This window comes from Daucus carota, chromosome 6 (assembly GCF_001625215.2).
Source record: "Daucus carota subsp. sativus chromosome 6, DH1 v3.0, whole genome shotgun sequence".
In the NCBI taxonomy this organism is placed as follows: Eukaryota; Viridiplantae; Streptophyta; class Magnoliopsida; order Apiales; family Apiaceae; genus Daucus; species Daucus carota.
In genome coordinates this window covers 5,561,382-5,583,467 of record NC_030386.2, presented here as the reverse complement: position 1 = coordinate 5,583,467, position 22,086 = coordinate 5,561,382, and the positions used below count along the sequence as shown (strand labels likewise).

General features: G+C 34.3%; 4 protein-coding genes across 4 annotated transcripts; 2 read left to right on the top strand and 2 right to left on the bottom strand.

Annotated features, from left to right (window-relative positions):
- Nucleotides 1-1,339: 1,339 nt before the first annotated feature.
- Nucleotides 1,340-3,823, bottom strand: LOC108225673 (protein FAR1-RELATED SEQUENCE 5-like). The gene has a single exon (XM_017400600.2). It carries the CDS (start codon nt 3,821-3,823, stop codon nt 1,340-1,342), a length of 2,484 nt encoding a protein of 827 aa, XP_017256089.2.
- A 395-nt stretch (nt 3,824-4,218) lies between these two features.
- LOC108224891 (constitutive photomorphogenesis protein 10) lies at nt 4,219-7,848 on the top strand. Its single transcript, XM_017399646.2, has 2 exons — nt 4,219-4,686; nt 7,445-7,848. Exons 1-2 carry the CDS (start codon nt 4,281-4,283, stop codon nt 7,540-7,542), a joined length of 504 nt encoding a protein of 167 aa, XP_017255135.1. The 5' UTR covers nt 4,219-4,280; the 3' UTR covers nt 7,543-7,848.
- Nucleotides 7,849-8,110: 262 nt separating this feature from the next.
- On the top strand, nt 8,111-11,084 carry LOC108224890 (UDP-rhamnose/UDP-galactose transporter 2). Its single transcript, XM_017399644.2, has 5 exons — nt 8,111-8,569; nt 8,660-8,844; nt 9,751-9,951; nt 10,239-10,400; nt 10,484-11,084. The coding sequence occupies exons 1-5, from the start codon at nt 8,440-8,442 to the stop codon at nt 10,838-10,840; spliced, it is 1,035 nt and encodes a 344-aa protein (XP_017255133.1). The 5' UTR covers nt 8,111-8,439; the 3' UTR covers nt 10,841-11,084.
- Nucleotides 11,085-11,993: 909 nt separating this feature from the next.
- LOC108192809 (pentatricopeptide repeat-containing protein At3g59040) lies at nt 11,994-18,645 on the bottom strand. The gene is made up of 7 exons (XM_017359303.2): nt 18,456-18,645; nt 17,548-17,860; nt 16,782-17,072; nt 15,461-15,709; nt 13,438-13,562; nt 13,265-13,363; nt 11,994-12,783 (listed from the first exon to the last, which is right to left on the bottom strand). Exons 1-7 carry the CDS (start codon nt 18,518-18,520, stop codon nt 12,132-12,134), a joined length of 1,794 nt encoding a protein of 597 aa, XP_017214792.1. The 5' UTR covers nt 18,521-18,645; the 3' UTR covers nt 11,994-12,131.
- Nucleotides 18,646-22,086: the final 3,441 nt, after the last annotated feature.

Sequence of the window (22,086 nt, the reverse complement as noted above, 5' to 3'; positions counted from 1 at the left end):
AAATTCATAAAAATTGTATTAAACTTCTAAAAATTCATATAATTTAATACAGATTAGGAAATTAGGCAATTCTTACAAATTCATACAAAATAAGAAATTCTTACAAATTCATACAAATTAATAAATTCTTACAAATTCATACAAATTCGTTAAATTAATTGAAAATGCCTAGAATATTGGAGTAGCCAATGGAAAGTTGATGGTGAGGGGTTTCGTCCATGCTAATGAAACAAGTCGCTTGATACAACACCAAAACACTTCCCTCGCGAACCTCTCCCGTCGTGATCATTGGATGATCTTTCGTGTCATCACCAAGCGAAACTTGAATAGACTCGGACCCGTCATACAATCTAAACTTTGCAAGAAGAAACGGATTAGGATTATCATCAAGATTGTCCGTTTGCAAATTATGTACGAACCCCTTCACATATGCGATACGAAATTGATCTTTTTGGAAACGTGTCTCGCGGGGCCTCAAATTGTTTATCTCAGCAATTCGCTCGACATTGACAAGTTCGCCTCCATCCCAAGGACGTAGCACAAAACGCTTGTCTCTGTCCAAAGCGTCTGCTCCCAAAAGCCTAATGTGAATGAAATACGGTGGCGGGCATCTCCTCGCCTTTGCCTCCATTTCTCCACTTGCAAACCATCCACACGCTTCACTCCATCTCCTCTCCCTTTCAATTTCTTCCTCCATAGGGTACAAGTTGAAATCTTCTTCTTCAACTACGGGAGCATCTATGAAGAACCCGTTTGCATACGATGGACAATCTAATGCCTCCATTTCTCCACTAGCAACCCATTCACGGGGTTCAATATCTTCCTCCATAGGATCTAAGTTGAAATCCTCTTCTTCAACTACGGGAGCATCAATCAAGAATCCATTTGCATACGATGGACCATCTAACGGCAACCGGTCAATAATGTCAAGCATCTCATTGTCCAACGGGGTGGACCAAGAACGGAACCAACTTTCACTAAGAGCCTCCTCCGAGGGTGAAAGCGAATCACTAAAATGAGTAAGTGTGTCACTACTGTCAGATTGATGGCCATTTTCCATTTTTCACCTACAAATAAATATGAAATAAAATCATAAAAAATCACTTTAAATCACATAAAATCAAACGAAATGACATTAAATCATCTAAAATCATGCAAAATCACATACAATCATATGTGCCAAGATCACATAAAATCATATAAAATCACATAAAATCATATAAAAGCACATAAAATCATATGTGACAAGATGACATAAAATCATATAAAATCATATAAAATCACATAAAATCACATAAATTCACATAAAATCCTATAAAATCACCTAAAAAAGTTACATCTAAGAACTGTTATTTTGGTCTCCAAATTTTTTGCAAGTCCTTATATCATGGCCTTCTTCATGACATTGCTTGCATTTTCTCTTTTTCTTACTAAGGCCTTCAATTGGATTTTTGAAACGTTGTGGCTTCTTCCTACCCTTCGTTTGAGACACTATAGGATCAAGTACCGGCTCGTTCAACTCGTCACCAATATTCTCTTCAATGGGATTCTCAGTATTTGTATTAGGAGCAGCATCAACATCATCAACAGCCATTTTCTCAAGATTTGCAATTTCTCGATTCATCACCTCTAGGGCATACTCATATCTTTCTTTCGAAACCATGCTGCTATGACAAAAACTCATTGTTAACAAAGTCATATGGTTGAATCTTTGACTTGGTGTCAATTCTGTAGATGTTGGATCATCGCAACCCATAGCATAAGGTAGCATACCATCTACCCTATTAGTATCTCTAGTCCAACGACGTTGAATAAATGTTACTGGAATTTGGGCAACATTTTTCTTGTTTAAAACGGCAATGATGTGTCGACACGGGATTCCTAAATGTTCATACATCCGACACACACATCTTCCTGTTAGGGCCACTTTGTTGAATTTCACTTCATACATTGTTCTTTTGTCGACTTCGGTCAGGGGTCTAAAACACCTATAATGTGTGACTTCATCCCCTAACGTCAACTGATCTTTATCCTTCTCGACAAAGTATTTAGAGGCTTCCACCAATTGAACTTGAAATTGGCGAAACATCTCCTTGGTATACATGGAAGCCCCTTCTTGTTCCAAAGCCGTCTTCAACCTCAAGTAACGGGTTTTATTCTTCGTGTCATTGTCCTCCTCCTTCTCCCGCATAAATTGTCTTTCAATTGCTTTTTGTGCATTCTCAACAAATTGCTTCAATCCTGTACTAGAACTAACATAGCTATCAAAGAATGCATTCATTCCCTCGCTCCTCGATGTCGTGGTCTGACCCGCAGAGAATGTACTCTTAGTATAGGCCGAGATCCATTTCTCCTTCAACAAATACAATCCTTGCAACCATGAATGATCTTTCAAATCATACTTCACCACTAAATCTTTCCACTTCTCCTCAAAAATATCCTCCGTCAATGAATGGTATATGCATTTGTTGAAATCTACTTTGAATGTTCCCGGATGCTTAATATAAAGGGTGTTCAATTTTTCGGGGAACTTCTGGCTTATATGCCAAGAACATAACAAATGTCGGGTTTGGGGTAGTATGGATGCAATTGCCCCCGCCATAGCTTGATCTTGGTCCGTGATTATAGCGTTCGGGTGTTTATCGCCAACCGCTTCAAGCCATGTTCTTAGCACCCATTCGAAACTACTTTTTACTTCATCCCTCATGAGTGCAAATCCAAAAAGAACAGATTGGTAATGATGATTGACCCCTGTAAAAGGCACAAATGGCATGGCATACCTATTCGTTCGGTATGTCGTATCAAAAGCAACAACATCTCCAAAATTACTATAGGCCATCAAACATTTAGGATCCACCCATACTAGATTTTTCAAACGGTTTTCTCCATCCACTTGAGTTTTCACAAAAAACTTCCCACCGCCTTCCTCTTTAAGACGACTTAACAAATCCAAACCCGCTTGAGCATCACTCACTTGTATCTTTTTCTTCCGCTCATCTCGCACTACATTCCTAATATTTTGGCTTCCAAAACCAACATTACTTACTCCACCTTGCATATTGCTAAAAAGACTCATGGTTTGGCTAGGGCGAATACCCGACACATTTAACACATTTATAAGATTTCTTGCCGCACTCGTCACATGTCTTTCCCGTTGAATCAAAGTCATCTTACTAAGAGATACAAGATCATGATTGTGTTCTAATTCAACTGTTGTTAACTCCCAATAATCTTTTTTCTTCTTTTTCACAACAAACATCCTTACCTTACAACCACTTCTAGAAAGTTTATCCCGACGACGTGTGCCCTTACTACTGCCTACACATACTTCTTCATCCACAACATTTTTGTCTTGATTTTCACCCGCGAGTCTACAAACAAACATTCGGGCATATATTTCATCAACTTTAGCCCGTTTATTTGTTTGTTGTATTTTCACAGCAAACCCGTTCTTAAGGGCATATGACCTAATAAATCCATCCGCGTCTTCTAAACTATCAAATCTCTGATTCAAATACGGGACTTGAACATTTTTATTTTTTTCATTCTCATCATCAAATTTATTATCCACTCCTTTATCATCACTCTCTACGTTCTCATCAACCTCATCATCACCACTAACAACATTTCGAGCATCAATACAATCTTCATCAACACTAACATATTCTTTACCATCAACATTTTCATCATCTTTCAAATCAATAAATACACGATCTACAACACTATCAACCTTAACAACATCATCTACATCTACGTAATCGTTATTATCAACTTTTTTAACTCTTTTTCTTGGAACAAAATCATCAAACAAAGAATCCGCCATAATAAGAACAACAGAAATGAAGTAAACAACTAGATTAGACTTAGAAATTACCACAAACTTGAGTATGCACTTGCTATTTTAGCTCCAAAAGATCAACCTAGCTCTCCACTTGGTTTTTTAGCTCTCGAATAAATTTTTATGCTTTTAGATCATTAACCTAAAGTGACCTAGTACGTGAGTATATGATCACTTCTCTGTGTTTCCAGCGGTTTTTTAGCGCTGGACGAGTTAAAATATCTCACTCGTACAGCGCTTTTTTAGCGCTGGACGTCTAAAAAATAATCACTCGTCCGTCCAGCGGTAAAAAAGCGCTGGACGTTTTTTAAATCGTGGCCGTTGATCTCGCCATCGGACGGCTCGCGAGGGGTGTGTTGGTTAAAGTTCCCCCAGCAACCGATTGCTGGGGACCTGGACCCTTGATAATAAGCTTAGTAGTGAGAGACAGAGTTGGGCGGGGATGAAGAGCAGCAGCACGGGAGGAGTGGGAAGAAGCTGGCAATCCACAGCGACCGTATCATGTTCAGGCAAGAGAATACAAAAGGAGATGAGGGAACTCAACCTCGAGGCACCTCCTCACTCCTCTGCTGGCCCTAAAGGCGATAATCTCTATCACTGGGTCGCCACTCTCATCGCCCCCCAGGGAACCCCTTATCAGGGTGGGATCTTCTTTCTTGACATAGCTTTTCCCGTTGATTATCCCTTCAGACCTCCCCAGGTGCTTTTCAAAACTCGCATCTTCCACTGCAATGTTGATTCTGCTGGCAATGTCGCTCTCGATATCCTCAAGGATGGTTGGAGCCCTGCTCTCACTATTTCGAAGCTTTTGTTGGCTCTAACATCGCTTCTCTCTAATCCTGATCCCTGTATGTGTTCTTTCCCTCTCTCTTTTCTTAGGATTTATTTAATTACCGCATATTTGTTTTTCATATTGCAAACACTCTATCTCAATTAATCCTCACATTTAGTCCAACTCTATTCAGTAATTAAAGATCACTACAAGTGTTTATACACATAATTAGTTATTTGGGAGCCAAGCCAAGTCATCTCCTAAGATAACTAAATCTCTGTCAATAGCTACTGGGGTTAAGCATCAAATTGGCCGCTATATAATCAGCAAAGTTTCAAATTTACCACTCACAAATTCGGGGTCTCAAATTGGCCACTTTTCACACAAAATTGCTGATTTTCGGGGATAAATTTGATATTTTATTAGTTTATGATAGACTTAAAAAGTGGCCAATTTGAGACCCATGGGCTTGATAGTGGCCAATTTGAGACTCCGATTTTATTAGCGACAAATTTAAAACTTTGCTAATTATATAGTGGTCGAATTGATACTTAACCCATAGCTACTGCCATACTAGATTAGCGGGAACGAACCTTTTATTATAATCTAAAATCTTCCTAAATATATTTAATATAACTATAATGTTTATTCAAATATAATTAATTTTAATTTCAATAATAATGTAAAATAATCAAAAATTAATTTTATCATTCTCCTTTCCATTCTCAACCACGATTTTATAGTGAAGAAGAATTCATTATCTTTATACATGACTTCGAAGGTGTTGACCATGTACTCCGGAAGCAACTGAGCATCTTTCACTTCGTAAAACCATTGAGAAATAATGATTTCAATCTGAGCTGGTTGAAAGCTCTTTTGACGTCTTCATGAGTTAACTCGTAACTTTGAATCTTTAATGTCCACATGTGTAATCTTCACAACCTCATCTTGTTTGTTCCTTGTATATTTGGTGTGTCAATTTCAGGACAAACTAGTTCTTCATCATCAACTTGTACATCTGAATCATCTCCAAAAGTGTTCTTTTGTATCATAATAGTTAGAGTCGTCACATTTAATTTCTCCATAATAGGCTTTATCAACTTTGATGCATGATTCTTTAAAGAGCTCCACTTGATTCCTCATAGATTTTTAGCATTCGTTACAATTGTTCATTGTCTATCTCCAATTCTTCGTATCTATCAACAGCTGCCTAATAGTCATATTATGTGGATGTGCCTGTTAAGTAATTAACCAAGTTCCGAAACTTGAACACTAAGTACTTGAGTATTTGTATAAGAAGACATAATCTTGATATTTTGACAAACTGGTGGGGCTGGATAGGGGCTGTTGGCGGGTGCTTATGGTGGCTGCAGGCAGGGACGGAGCCAGACTTTTTGGGCAAAATATAACATAGAGGGAAAGAAAGAAAGAGGGCAAAAAATTTGCTATAAATCTGCCAGAAAGAATCAAACCTCTACTTTCTAGGATAACATAGAACACCTGAACCATGATGGCAAACAAACTATTTGATGAGAATTATAGCAGTAACATATATGTATTATGAAGGTCAGTGGGGGCAAGTACCCCCACCGCCCCCATGCTGAATACGTCCCTGGCTGCAGGCGGCTGAATATGGCTGTCCGTGGTTATTGGAGGTTGCTTGTGGCTTTTGGGATGTTTTTTTCTTTTTGTGGTTTTCTTTTTTATTGGATTGTGGGGAAGGTGTGATGAAAGGTTTAGGTTGAGGAATGGTGGTCGTTGATACCACATGTTGAAGCATGTTTTTTTTTGTTCTCTTTTTGTTGGATTGTAGGCACAATGTTTAATGAAAGGTTTTGGTTAACGAATGGTGGCTTTTGAAACTACTTAATGCTGGAAAAAAAGGTAACAGGGATATAATCTCCCTTTGCATAGAATCGCATAGGATAAATCTCAAATATGTTTAATAATTAAAGATTACAAGAGTTTATATAGATAACTAGAGCATCTCCGAGGGGGAGACCCTTAGCTAAAAATCAGAATTTTATATCATATTAGCCGGGCGGTATAGGAGATGCTCTTAGTTACCTTGGATCCAAGTAATTTCATGAAAAAAATCGCTAAATTTTTTCGGTAGCTCCGACCATTAATGTAGACAAATCCTTCTGCTATAATCTAGAATCTTTCAATATATACTTTTTTTTTTGAATAAATCTTTCAATATATACTTAATATAGTTATAATACTTGATCAGTTATCATTAATTTTAATCTGAATAATGATGTAAAAAGTAAAATACACACAAATTGATTTTATTATTCCGTGTTTTGTATTGGGGATTACGGAATTTGTGACTGCGTTAATACTTATGCATGTGCTGAGCCAAACAACACATGTATTAGAGCATCTCCACCCTCTAAATTTCTAAGCTAAAATCGGATAAATAATACCATAAATGAAAGTAAGAAAGAATATGTAAAAAGTTCCATACTCCAACCATGCATTCCCCCTGTCCAAAAATTAATTTAGCCCACCCTGTGATGTTGTCTATATTTGTCGAACATTAATTTAGATACATGCAGGAAGATTCCACATAATCTAGTACAATAATAAAATAATATATTTTATTTATAACGAGTTGAAATAATAATAACATATTATTTTCAATATATAGCCAACCATTATAGCCAATATTATGGGAATGCAAAGCCTTACAGGTTCAACAAATTTGACATAATTGGTATTTTTTATTATTTTAGTCAATCATTGTAGCCAACACTATTGGAGATTCTCTTAGTTCTTTTCTTTAAATTTCCGCCTCTTGTTGAAACTGAAATTGAAATTGATTATTGCAGATAAACCTCTTGTTCCTGGTATTGCTCACTTGTACTTGGAAGACAAAGCTAAACATAATGAATTAGCTGCAGAGTGGACACGTCGATTTGCAAGGTAATCAACAAGAATGTTTTAGCAGAGACATTCGAGGTTAGAGCATTTTATCAGAGCATTTCAGAGCTTCCTGGTGGTTCTTCACAGATAAGGAGTCCATGTGGAAGATAGTCGTAATGTTTGCGCGTCAAATAAAGTGCTTGTAACTGAATTAAGCTTGGTAGCTCTCAGCTGTACAGTTTGGTTCACAGCATCCATTTCTAGGTGGTTCAACTGTGTGTGTTTTAAGCTCCTGAAGAAATTACCTCTGGATTGGAGCAACAAAGCTGTCTGATTTTAAAATTTTATATATAATTACATTATTATTAGATATGTTAAATTAATATGACAAGAACTCCTTCCATTAATAGGACTATTTACACATTTTCAATGCAATTTCCATCATACCTGCACCTAATAATAATAATAATTTAAATCGAGAATATTATGATTCCGAAAATATTATGCAAGTAAAATTAAGGGGGGCGGAAGAGCTGAATATTAGGCCCGCAAATAGGAAGCAGAAGGAAAGGGGGATATTTTTAGGTAATGATAAACAGGATATAAAAAGGGGAAGATAATTTTTTTGAAATGGGAGAGACGCTTGTGGGGGGAGAAGTCATTGTTTCTGGGTTTACAACACATTTTCTGCATCTTCTTCCCCTGTCGCTCTCTGACGCATCATTTCTTTCTCTTTCTCGTGTTTGTATATTAACTTTTCCATATATCATAATCTTCCTTTGTGCAGGAGTCTGTACGTGACAATTTATTATAATTATTATATATTAACACGATTAAAACTCGCGGGTTCATCCTCTGTTGTTCTGGGATTCTGGGATACGTGAATTGATTCTCGCTCATCCCGAAAAGTATTAAAACAAACCGACTTCGGGATTTGCGTTTGCAACTTCCTGATCAGAGGATGGAGATGGATAGGAAATCAGGAGGTGTGTCGAACGTGGGCGCATGGGGTATGAATGTTGTGAGTTCTGTGGGTATTATTATGGCTAATAAGCAACTCATGTCTTCTAATGGCTATGCTTTCACCTTTGGTTAGTACAAAACTGCTCGTATCTGCTTCCCCATGATTGATAATTATCATAATCTGAAACCGAAGCTTACTTTTCATTTGACTTGTCCAGCAACAACATTAACTGGGTTTCACTTCCTCGTAACCGCGCTGGTTGGGGCAGTGTCAAATGCTGCTGGCTTATCTGCCTCGAAGCATGTTCCTCTGTGGGAACTCCTCTGGTTTTCAGTTGTTGCCAACATGTCTATCACAGGGATGAACTTCAGTCTCATGCTAAACTCTGTTGGTTTTTACCAAGTATGCCATCTACTAGTTGTGCCCTTGTTTTTTTTTATTTACAAGTTTGCCCTTAGTTCATCTTTATTGTGTCAAGTATCAAAATCATTTCCCTATATATTATGCTGCTTGGGTTTGAGCTGAGTACATTGCCTGTAATTTGTTTTTGGTCTTGGCGACAGATTAAAAATTCACTATTATTACTATCTGCCATCACCCCGATCATCTAAATTATCAATAATTTGGCATGGATGCACATTATAGAAAGCCCTTACTCCCCTTTTAGAGTTGGACTTGAATTATTTGAAATAATGCCTAGTATTATGTTTCATCTCATAAAAGAAACACAGAAAAATGTCTCAAATGTCATAATGCTTGCTACATAAGAAGAGAGGTAGGGATGTGGAAGTCTCAGAAACTGTAATTTTGATTAAATGCCTCATATAGTTAGTCTAGTGCATTGGCACTCTATATGTTGTAGGCAAGATATGTGGAAGTGGAACAGTAGAGGAGAAACTAATTCGTCTTTTGAAACAACAAGTTATTAGAATCGTGTTCCTCTGGACCGTATGAGCCAAACTTTTTCTTAGTTATGAAAGGATCATCTCAGAAAATCAAATATTACTTTAGTTTTGATAAACCAATAATAAGAATGTGCTTATTTCATATATGATAACTCAAATAAGATGTTGGGTGAGCATGCATACACTAGGGACAAAGATATACTAAATCAACAGAACACATAATTATATGATATTTTGTTTAAGTGAATACTTTGGAATTTGCTCCTTCACTTTTGACGACCAGAGTAAAATCTTTTATGTGCCAGAAAGATTTAAAAACCTAAATGTTTAGATGCTTTTTCCCCTGTTCTTTTTCTTATTGTTCCATTGAAGTCAACTGATAATATAACCACTTTTGGTGTAGATTTCAAAACTGAGCATGATTCCAGTTGTCTGCGTGATGGAATGGATTCTTCACAGTAAAAACTACACAAGGGAAGTTAAGCTGTCCGTTCTTGTTGTTGTAATAGGTGTGGGTGTTTGCACGGTGACTGATGTCAAGGTTAATGCCAAAGGTTTTGTATGTGCTTGTGTAGCTGTTCTGTCGACATCATTACAACAAATTGTGAGTACATGCTATAGTTCTCCTCAAATTATGTTATACTTGTGCTTGTAATATTATTGAAAGATGGAGATGTTGATTGACAGATTAATGCCCACTTTTTTGACACTTAAAAATGCAAAAACCTTAAATTATTTGCTCCGAAGACATTACATTTTTTCCAATAATGAATGAATTTAGTAGGGATCTATGCTTCATTATTCAATCCCTTTTGATTTCAATTTCCAGTCTGTTATGTAACACGAGCTGAGTTCCTGAAACTCTGACAATTCTGCTCGTTTGTGATGCAGTCTATAGGTTCCTTGCAGAAGAAATACTCAGTAGGATCTTTCGAACTGTTGAGCAAGACAGCTCCAATTCAAGCAGTTTCTCTGTTAATTTTAGGCCCCTTCATTGATTACTCTCTTAGTGGCAACGTTATACTTAATTACAGCCTCTCTTACGGTTTTTTTGTAAGCACTCTTCTGTCCCCAGTGTAACACAGAAAGTTACTCACCGCTGCTGCTTCTACTTACATATATAACAAAAATTGCAGGCATGTCTATTCCTTTCATGCTCCTTGGCAGTGTTCTGCAACATAAGTCAGTATCTCTGCATCGGGCGTTTCTCAGCAGTTTCATTCCAGGTTCTTGGTCACATGAAAACAGTATGTGTTCTAATACTGGGATGGGTGTTATTCGATTCGGTGCTGACATTGAAGAACGTAATGGGAATGGTTATTGCTGTTGCGGGAATGGTAATATACAGTTGGGCAGTTGAGCTGGAAAAGAAGGCCAAGATTGCACCCCACCACATAAAAAGTAATTTGACAGATGAAGATATTAGACTATTGAAAGAGGGAGTGGAGCACACTCCTCTCAAGGTTATTGAAATTGAGCAGTCTAAGTTGTAAGTTATGTTCATTTTCCATGTGTCATATATATGGTCTTGTGACAGTTTTGTCTGGATCCCAAGTTAGGGTTGTGATCTTCTATCCAAAATTTAGTTGTTTGTAGATTCTGCGTGAAACAATAGAGTTTTGGAGGGAATTTAGCTAGTTATATGAATAGGTATTCCTTTTGTTTTATGTTCAATTTAAAAAAGGTGCACATACCAAGATTTATTTAGTTCTATAAATTTTTTATTTCGATATCTTTAGTCAATGTCTTGGAAACGATGGAATATCATATTTATTTATTTAAACATATGTTCATACATTTAAATATCTTTCATCATCAATTGTAAATAATTAAATAAATCGCTTAATTATTTCTTGCATTTATCCGTTAATGATAAAATATTGCTCAATAAATAAATATTAAGTAAATAATAGATATATGTATGTACTTAGAATTTCACGGTCATTAGTATATATAAAAAATAATTGGACATTTGAATTTTACAAGAAAACATAGATATTGTGATATATAGTGAATCGACCACAAATTAATGTTGGAAATTAAAAAGTAAATAAATTTAGTTGTAAAAAATATTCAACATTTTGTTTTAAGTATTAATTATTACGAGAAAAAACATCCACTAAAAGATATATATGCATAATTTATTCATATAAGTCCAAATTTGAAATATATTTTTTATGTTATATAACAAAATATGATATGATATTTATTTGTATATATTAAAATATTAACTAATTAGAGTTAAGTTCTATGGAGTACATTAAAACATTGGAGTATTGGAGTACAAATAATAATTTTTTGGTTTAATTATAAATAATATCTATGATTACCCAAATTTATATATAATTTATCATTTATATGTAGTATTAAACATAATTGTCAATTAATCATTAATATCTTTCAACTTTAACAAGCATTAAGATTGTTGTTCTGCTTATAAGTTATATTGCAGAACATAATGTCCTACGATTTATAAAAGTCACTGTTTTATCTTTTGGTTACAATATTTATGTTGTAGAACATAATCTGCAGGTTGTCGGATGTTTACAAATATTGTAGAACAAAAAAAATAAGATTAAAGTGACTAGATTATATTGTATCAATTTTGTACTCCAATACTCCAATATTTTTTGTACTCCATAGAACTTGACTCTAACTAATTATATATTTTATATATAACCATGTATGTATTTGCGGAAGATGCAATTCCATATCAAAGATATTCTGAGCATTTGCATAACTTACAAGAAAGAATAATACAAGTACAAACATAAAAACTAGTGACTATAAATTCAGAATTGAGGCTTCATGGTTTTCTTCATTAACACTGCCAGAAACTATTAAACCGTCTTCTGTTATACCAGCTGAGATCTGATCTATATTGTCAGCATCACCGTAATCAACATCTTCAATTAAATCATCATCTTCGTTGTCATCTTCATCATCATCATCATCATCATCATCATCATCAAAATCATCAATATTATTTGAAAATTTAACACTCTTTCCATAGTTGAGGAGATGGTCGTCTTGCCCTACCAGCTGATAAGCTTCCCTTTGTTCTTCTGGTGTTGATGCTAAAGAAAGAAGTATATTCTTGGCTTTCTGATCTGGAGGAACCCCAGAAGATTCCATTTCTTTGAACCAAATTACAGCACTTCCAAAGTCCTTGTTCTTACCATATGCATCCATGATGGTAGTGAAGACAGTCTGGTTAGCTTTAATGCCGTGTACACACATTTCTTCATATTTCATCATCATTTTTTCTAAATCATTGATCTTAGCATACCCTTTGATAAGATTTCCGTATGTAACAACACTTGGATCAAAGCCATCATGTTTTATTCTTTTGAAGAATTTCTCAGCACCATCCATATCAGATGCATTGACATATGCTGATAACATTGTTGTGTAAGAGCAAAGATCTGGTGTACACCTATCAGATGTAAAAAGTAAGTTTTGCATGTGAGCTTTATGTACAGGATGTTCTAAAAAACAAAGAAAAATATTCATGGTCCGAGAACTCTATTCTACTTCCAGTATCTGCCCTCCACCTTTCAATAAAATAAAGTGTATTAACAATTGTAACTCCCAATCCCTTCAATAAAATAAAGTGCATGATTTCTATAATTACTTATAAAAAGGTACAAGATTCTTTATTGCTACTTCAGATATCTTGCAAGAATTTTCATAACATTCCTCCCAAACTAAACTTTATTGAAAAATGAAAAGGTTAGGTATCTTACTTTGTTACCCGACCCAGTTAAAATGGTCATTTTTTTTTATTGTAATGAATCTTGTAGTTGTGCGCTGTGTGTGAGCTAGTTAAGATCAAAACTGAAATCTCTGAACTGACATACTAGATAATCACAAATTCGCACCGCAAAGGGATTCTTAATCAGGCAAATATATAATACCTGTCTCTTCGCATGCTCTTGAAGATAATCCGAGCTTGATCCACCATTCCCGATATTGCGAATGCATCCAGTAAAATATTGTAAGCCTTTTGTGTTGGCCTGTAAATAGAAAAAAGAGAATAACTTGTGTTCTTTTCTAATGCAGTGATAAAGGTTGTGCCAAGTTAACTAACCTTACACCAGCATCGAGCATTTCCTCAAAAACAGCCAATGCCTCCTCTTCTCTTCTAGCCTTCCCATAGGCACTAATAAGTAATGCATAACTCACAACATCAGGTCGATGACCAGCTCTTTGCATCTGAAATTAGGATATTACTATGATGAAATCATAGTCGGTTCAAATGAAAAGGAATTGAAATGCAGAACATATACTGATTACCCAAGGTTTACCATGTACAGCTGCTGTTTAGTTGGGTACATATTACATTAAAGAGCGTAACCAAGAACCAGATTAAGTCGCAACTGAAAAGGTTATTACACAATAGTTGTGCATAGCAATTTGGCCACATTACAGTTCTCATCAATTTTCATGAAGGTACCCTCCTAGATATGATGCTACTGAAGATCAGGTCATTAACAAATCTAAGTACAATAGAAAGACTTGTCAGTGGATGTAATAGAGACATCTATAATCTTATCAGCAGATAATGGGGAAATTCTATAGGGAGTTGCCATCTAGTTTTATTTTTTATTAGTCTTCTTATTTACGTAATTGATCTATGCTATTGTATTGTAAGAAATAATAGGCAAAAAGAATATTCTTATATAATATGTGTGCAAATGAATACGTACATATAACCTGAGTACAAGTAATTAGCAAGTAAATTATTTACATATTATTTTAAGAATCTAATTTCTACATTAATTATATACAAGTCAGTTGATGAAATGTTGTAGAAGGTGATGGGCCTAAGTACTGTAACGTGGCAGTTGAAGAGACTACTAGGCAGACATGTATCCCAGAGATATTTATTACTTGTTGTAACTAGAAAAAAATATTATTGAGTTATATTAAATGATAATGACCCAAGAGGCGGTGCACTACTCCTATCATAGCCACCCCTTGTCAGTAAATTGTATTTTCTAAGTTTAGAGAATTCTCTAAGTTTAGAGAATTCTCTAAGGTATTAATATCACGTTCCTTTTCTTCTTTTTAGTCACCTTTTTACCTTTCTGTTTTATATATATTAAGTTGTTGTAATAGTAAGGAAAATTATGGTTATATTAAGGTCTCTAACACCTCACAGATTCATGATAATCAAAATTCTCCTAGTAACCCAGTGAAGGGTGAGCGGAAGTGCTCCACCTCCATTTCTAAAAGTCTGTATTTGATTACTATTTTGTTATATTTCAAATTCATAATTTATTAGTAAAATATTTTATACTGTGAGCTTGCCGAGAATTCTAAATACTCAGATTTTTAAATATGAAATATTATTTTAAACATATTTAAATCATAATCATTTATTCATGCAGATATACCGTGTCTATCTTTGAATTAATAATATCACATATATTAAGTTCCCGGTTTAAATTGATATAATATTTTGCGCAAGGGCCTTGACTAATGGTGCTTCGTATCACTAGACCTGGACTGCAAGGAATTTGACAGGAGTGAGTGCTAATTTGTTTGTCATGTGTACTACAACATGACCTTTGTCGAAGTGATAAGTTAAAAGTTGATGAATCTATTTGTGGGGGTGTAAGTGTAAGGAACAGCATCATGTGTTTTCAATGTGATTTGATGATATTTCAAATAAATAATGAAGCTTTCTTACAATACACACATATATTGTTTCAGATACACATTCAATCATCTTCCAGGATTATGTATTTTCTTTTAAATTAATATTACAGGTATTTAAGTATATCCAGACCCAGTTTTAGCGGATATGAGTTTGTAGCTAGTACGACCCGAGGACGAGGAGTCCAAAGACTAGCTTTGTAATGACTTCTAATTAAGTTGTCTATGTTTCTAACTGTTGGCCATAATGTGGTGACTTGTGTAGTTACATTGTATCAATGAACTGCTGCTGTAATTTTAATTTGTGTTTAAAATAGTGCGCTGATGATGCAGGTTCATGTCAACTCCTTTCAGGCCATTGAAATTATGACTGCCATTTTCTAAATGGCTATGCGTTAAGACTTTATATATTGAAAAGAAGAAGAGACAACCGCATAATATAATTAGTTTACCTGATCATATATATTTGCAACCTCCTTGTAATTAGTTTCATATGACATCAAGCTATTATATGTAACCGTAGTATGCTGAATGCCTCGATCAGCCATTAGTGCAAATAACTTACGAGCTTTATCGTAGTGCCCAGCCTTCTTATGCATATAAATCATCATGTGGAACATTTTCTGATCCGGTTTACAAGGTGATTCATCCTTGTTCAGAAGGGTTTCAAAGATCTCTTCGGCTTCTTTGAACTTGTCTCCCTGCAATATGACCGGTTGCAATAATGAGGTTCAACTTTCAAAATCAGACAAAGCAGCAAAGCTAAGTTAATAAGCTACTTCGCAACCATTATAAACTATAAGCAGACAGGTTCTGTGGGCAACAGACATATAAATCATCATGTGGATCAGCAATATAACTCATGCAGATAATTAGATTTTCTTTGCTTTTGGGGGGGGGGGGGGGGGGGGGGGGGGGGGGGGGGGGGGCGTAGTCAGAGAGAACCAAGAGGTACCTTTGGCATACCCTCTAAAAGTTAGAATACCACTTACGTGTATGATATGTTTAAGAGGTTATGTTGGCAAAGTTAGTAATTCCACAAGACAATGCATCCACGGGTGTATAACCACCAGGTTTTATATATGGTGTTGTTTTACCTTTGCAACATAATTTTTTTTAAAGAGTACTTCGCAGGTTGCATCATAACCTTGAAAAATGACCTCAAACAGAATTTCCTTTGCTGGGGTGAGGAGGGCCGTAGTCAGAGAGAACCAAGAGGTACCTTTAGCATACCCTCTAAAATTTAGAATACCACTTATGTGTATGATATGTTTAAGAGGTTATGTTGGCAAAGTTAGTAATTCCACAAGACAATGCATCCACGGGTGTATAACCACCAGGTTTTATATATGGTATTGTTTTACCTTTGCAACATAATTTTTATTAAAGAGTACTTCGCATGTTGAATCATAACCTTGAAAAATGACCTCAAACAGAATTTTCTTTGCTACCTCTGATTTCCTATCCAAAGAACTTAAATTGAGAGATATTTTTAATTTCTTATAAACTGAGTCTTGCCTATGAGGCTTAATTGCAACTGATTTTCTAATACAAGTAGTGTTAGCGAAGCACAGAAAAATATTACTAATGGGAAGTGATATGTACAGAGAATATTAACACAATTCTAGGCCACATTCTCATTCATACACCTTAAGTTAGGATTTGATGAACAAATTCGTTTAGACTTTGGACATATACTGTTGTCTGATATCTTGAATGCATCGTCTCTGCCAACTTTATTTATGGAAGAATGATATAGGAAAACCTAGTTACCTCCACAAACGTTTTAAGAATTATTTGATATGTTACAGCAGAAGGTTCAGGTCCTGAAGATTGCATCCTTCGGAAAATTGCTTCTGCCTTCTTATATTGACCTCCTTTCCCATATGCTTCCATAAGTGCTGTGTGTGATATCACACCAGAAGGATACCCTCTTTTACTCATGTACCCTAAAATTCTTTCAGCCTTGTTAAAGTCCCCCTGCTTTCCATATGATGTAATGAGCATCAGAGAATCCATCTCATTGAAATCCCACCAATGTTGAGATCGCAGCCATTCAAGAATCTGGAGAAGCAGGTTCACGCAACAAAAAAAAGTATTAGCAAAAGCAAGTGAAATGAAAATTAAACTCGAAACATGAGAAGTTGGTGAATAAAGACTATTTCTTTTAGAAACTAAATATATTGAAAAAACTTGGAAATCTGAACCTAATTAGTTAGAGCAATCCTCAAGAAATTTAACATATATTTTTATCACAAGGGCAAGAAAATATTTGCATTCTCATTATCTATGCTTCACTTGTTTTATCATATCATTTTTTTGGTGATGCAAGAAATTGAAAAGTTTATTAGAAATATATTTGATACAATTTGTAACTCCACATTAGCACCACCGTTAATATGTCCTCACATTTAAATGAAAAAGATTAACAATAAAAAAAATCACGCCGTTGACCAAGATGAGCTGATGCGTCCCTGAAGTCCTCTGTAAGTTTAATTACTCTGTACAAGAGAAGACAGGAAACAGAAGTCCTACATACCTCACCAACAAGTTTCCATTTCTTCAGCTGCTTAAATCTAACCAAAGTACCAAGAATTAGATGTTTTGGAAGAGCCTCATTCCTGATCCTTTTACTTCTGAGTACAGAAACTGCAGAGTCAGACTCTTCAATCTCAGTCATCAACTTCCTCCAGTTCTTCTGATCTGCTTCATCATTAGCATCCTTGAATACTTCTATTTTCTTCCTCTTCTGCATGAATTTTCGAGGGGCCAGCATACCAAGACAAACTATCTCCACTCTTTTATGAATTTTGACACAGGAATCAACAGAACTACCAACCATATTCTGTTTGCTGGGACACAAACACATATTATTACCATATTCGCATACCAAAACAGTCAAGGTGAGATTAATTGACCAATTTGAACTCACAAGTACATATAAACATTTATTCTATCAGGTATTTTTTAATTAGATTAATGGCAGGAATTTCAACCTCAGAATACCAAAAACAAAACAACCCCGCGTGATTAATTAATTTATATCCTGAATTTACGCAGCATTGTGGCTATTCCTCTGCTCAACTATATAAACAACACTCAATTATTTAATAAACCCCGTCTTCCGACTTAACAGTAACATAAATTAACTGGACAATTCCAAGGCAGATAATATGGTAAATGAGAACCAAACCACAATTTTAAATTAATTTTATATTAGTAACCAGCACAGATTTAAGCAATATAACAAAACTAAATTAGGAATCGAAATTATATAAACTTCACCAATTCAAAATCAAACACTAAAAAGGGGTTTGGTCATAAAAATCAAGCCCAAAGTCAGGTTATTTATACATACCCAGATAAATAGAAAATATGTGTGTGTGTGTGTTGTGTATATGAACATATAGAATGAGCTTATACAAACCCAAGTGGGAAAAGATGAACCTGAAATGAAAAGGGGATGGAGGTGAAACAAAGGAGGACTTGAAGAACACCATTGCTTGTTGCATTCTTATTTATTATAATCACTCTCTGTCTATCTCTATCCCCCTGCCAAACCAGCTTCTCTATCTATGTTCTTCCTGCAGTAGCTGTAGAGACAATCAGCCGATAATATTATTACTAGCATCTGCTTGTATATTACAGTAATTTGCTTGGGCTAAAAGGCCACGGGCCCACGGCTATTGGTAATTAATGATTTTATTCGAATGAAAATGTAATTTTGATATATTAAAAAAAGAAAGACAGATTTATATGATATTTTGATGTGTTGGCATACGTGATAAAGCCAAACATGAAAAGTATTAAGAGATTGAGGAAGTATTTAATTTCTCGAAATAAAAAATAAGTTTTTTAAAAATAAAAATATTTTCATTTTTTAGGTAAAATAATTTGACTCTGTCAACACGCATAATATCTTGAATTATTTATTAAATAAATGAGTCTACCATATGCAGTTAATTAATCGAAAATGGATTATGTAAGCACCAATTCTAGGCCATCCCTAAATTTTACATCAATGATATTCATTATTCAACTTTTTTTTATATTTAATTTTAACCAAAATATTAATCACATGTGCAAATATCGAATTAGAAAATATAAATCAATATTGTTAAATTTAATAATTTATACTGTTTCATAAACAAGTTAAAAGACTAACATCTGACTCTATCAGAACATGATTAATCAATATTTATTTAATTTTAATTTAGGTTAATTTATACTTATATTTCGTTCTTTAAAAACTTAACAAAAATTTAGTTAGAAGATTATTATCCCTCTGTCCCACCAGGTTGTTTACGTTCACGATTCACTGTTTGCATGTATTTTGAGATTCCTGTAAAGTATATAGTTCCATAACGATTTTTTTAATCATGTTTATTAAAAAAAATGAGCTTATTGCCAAAAAACCCATTAATGATTAACTTCAACAATGTTTTTTACTAACAAGTTTAACCAACAATCTTTTCAAAATCATGCAAAAAACGGTTAATGGACTAATCATGGTTAATGACAACTGATGTGGCAAACCAAGATAGTCCACGTGGCACGGAAGATTAATTAGACCCGTTAGTTTGTGAAAATAACCAACAAACAACATGATATTGTCAAAAACAATTTTATTCAATTTGAGTAACTGAGTACGAGCATAATTACAGTACAACAAATTCTATTGTATGTTATAAATTCATAAAACAAAATTAATAAGACAAAATTCATGAATTTTTCGAATCATCCGGACATAAAAATCATAAATTCATTTCAATCATTTGAACATAAAATCCACAAATTCCTTCAAATCATTCATATTTGAACCAAAAACTTATCATTAGGACAAATTTTTACATTCAGATTAAAAGATAAAATAAGCTGTTTCCGGTGATAATCAACAAATCAAATATTCTACTAATTGGGTTGTAAAGCTGAAGGACCATCTTCCGATTAAATAACAATGGCAGGATTCGAAATTTGAGATTGAGCTTCTCCGACATTAGTTTCTCCACTTGGTATCAAATAACCCTGTTAGAATAACATGTGAAAGAATACATTACATGTCTAAAAACTATGCAAGACACATAGACACAAATAAAGACAGATTGAAGACAAAAAAACAAGGCATACAAACTTACATTCAAATATGTTTTTCCGGTCCTTGGATCAATGTACAAGCCAGCTCCTATGTTTGTAAACTTTCTTACTTGTTTTATCTTTGGAGCAACAGATGTTGTAGGCTTCTCCACTCTTGGCCTGCTAGGTTTCTTATTTAGTTGAGGGTTCACCACTTTCGGTGGATTTTTACATGTTTTTTTTTTGTGTCCAGGGACTCCACAGTGACTACATGTTATTTGTAGATTTCTTTTGCTGACTTTGAGCGTATCTGTAGTTGGTTTGGCACTGCTTTTTCCATCTTCATCGAATTCCTTTCTTCTAGCTTTCTTTGGTCCGCCTGGTAGTCTTCTCTCCACATGTGGAAGTACAGATTGTATGCTACTTTTAGGCCATATGTTGGAGCCTTCTTTTTTTTTTTGTCAGGAGTTGGAGCCTTCCATTGGTTGCAAGTAACCACTAAAATCTTCTTATATTTGTCCTTCATATAGCACTCATGCACAAAATCATCTGGATGACTATTTCCATAATATATGGCACTAATCGAATTCAGAAACCCAAATTAACCCAAATCAGAAGAACACTAATCGAATTCAAAAACTCTAATTACAAGATGAGTATATAAACCAGATGAAAGGAAGAATCGAAGATAAATTACCGTATCAATCGAAGAGCAACGATTAAAATGAGTGCAGTAAGGTGGTCATTGGGTAGGGTTTCAACAGTAGAATAAGAGAGTTGTGGGAGAATGAGAGGGCAATAGAGGTTTCAGATGTTCTTTTGATATTTTGATTTTAATTTTAATGAATTATTGATTTTATTGTTATTTTTTATAATTTGCATGTGGCAAGTAGGTGGAGTAGTGATGTGGTAAACATCAGCCATGTGAGATTTTAAATTAACCATGATTAAAATTTACTTAATTTTGAAAAGATTGTTGGTTAAACTTGTTAGTAAAAAAACGTTGTTGGTTAATTAGCAAAATAGTGAAAAGATTGATGGGTTTTTTGGCAATAAGCTTAATAAAAAATTAAACATCAAACTTTTATGTAGGAAAATAAAATTTTACAAAATATTATGAAACTATATTTTATAGGAGTCTCAAAATGCATGTCAAAAATAATATAAAAAACCTGCTGAGACCGACGGAGTACTTAACTATTTATCATATTATGCACGGGACAACCCTACCATTGACAATTAAGTACCCCAAATTTCCAATTTCACAATATTTTTAGGTATAAATTTAGTTAAAAATTGTTACTAAATCAATAAGAAAATAGGAATTATAATCAATTAGATGCTACCCCAAAATTGTAGACCAATAATATTCATTATTTACCTTTTCTTCTATTAAATTTTAATAAAAGGTATTAACCACCAGTTAACCATGAAATAACAATCATAATTTTTTAGCATATAATACAAATAAATAATTGATATAATTTAATTATTATATTATGCAATACTCATAAACAAGATCAGATCGAAATTGATACAAATTTCGATGATACTAAACTCAAATTGTTCAGATTTTTTGTTCAGAAATTGGGATCCGGAATTGCATTTTGTGATTTTCGAAACGATAGTCGATATTTATATATTATTTGATTAAAACTAATATATGATTTACTATATATTTTATTTAAATATAATAAGACAGACATTTATAGCTGATTAAATCCATAATATTTAAGAAATAATATTCATTTTATAAATTAGTTATATTCGCTTTATAATTATTGATAGGGTCGCGCTCAAGAGAGAACCAGTCCTTAAAATAGAACCATAGAACCACTAAGGTTCTGCTGCAGAACCCTAAATTTTAAATAGATTTTTAGGATCTAAATTTAAATACATGTTTTTTTTTTCATGTTTTTTCATCGTTGTGCGTGTTCAAAAATAATTTTAAAATATAATACATAGATATTGACATTTTTTTGCATGTGAATATCTGCTGCAGAAC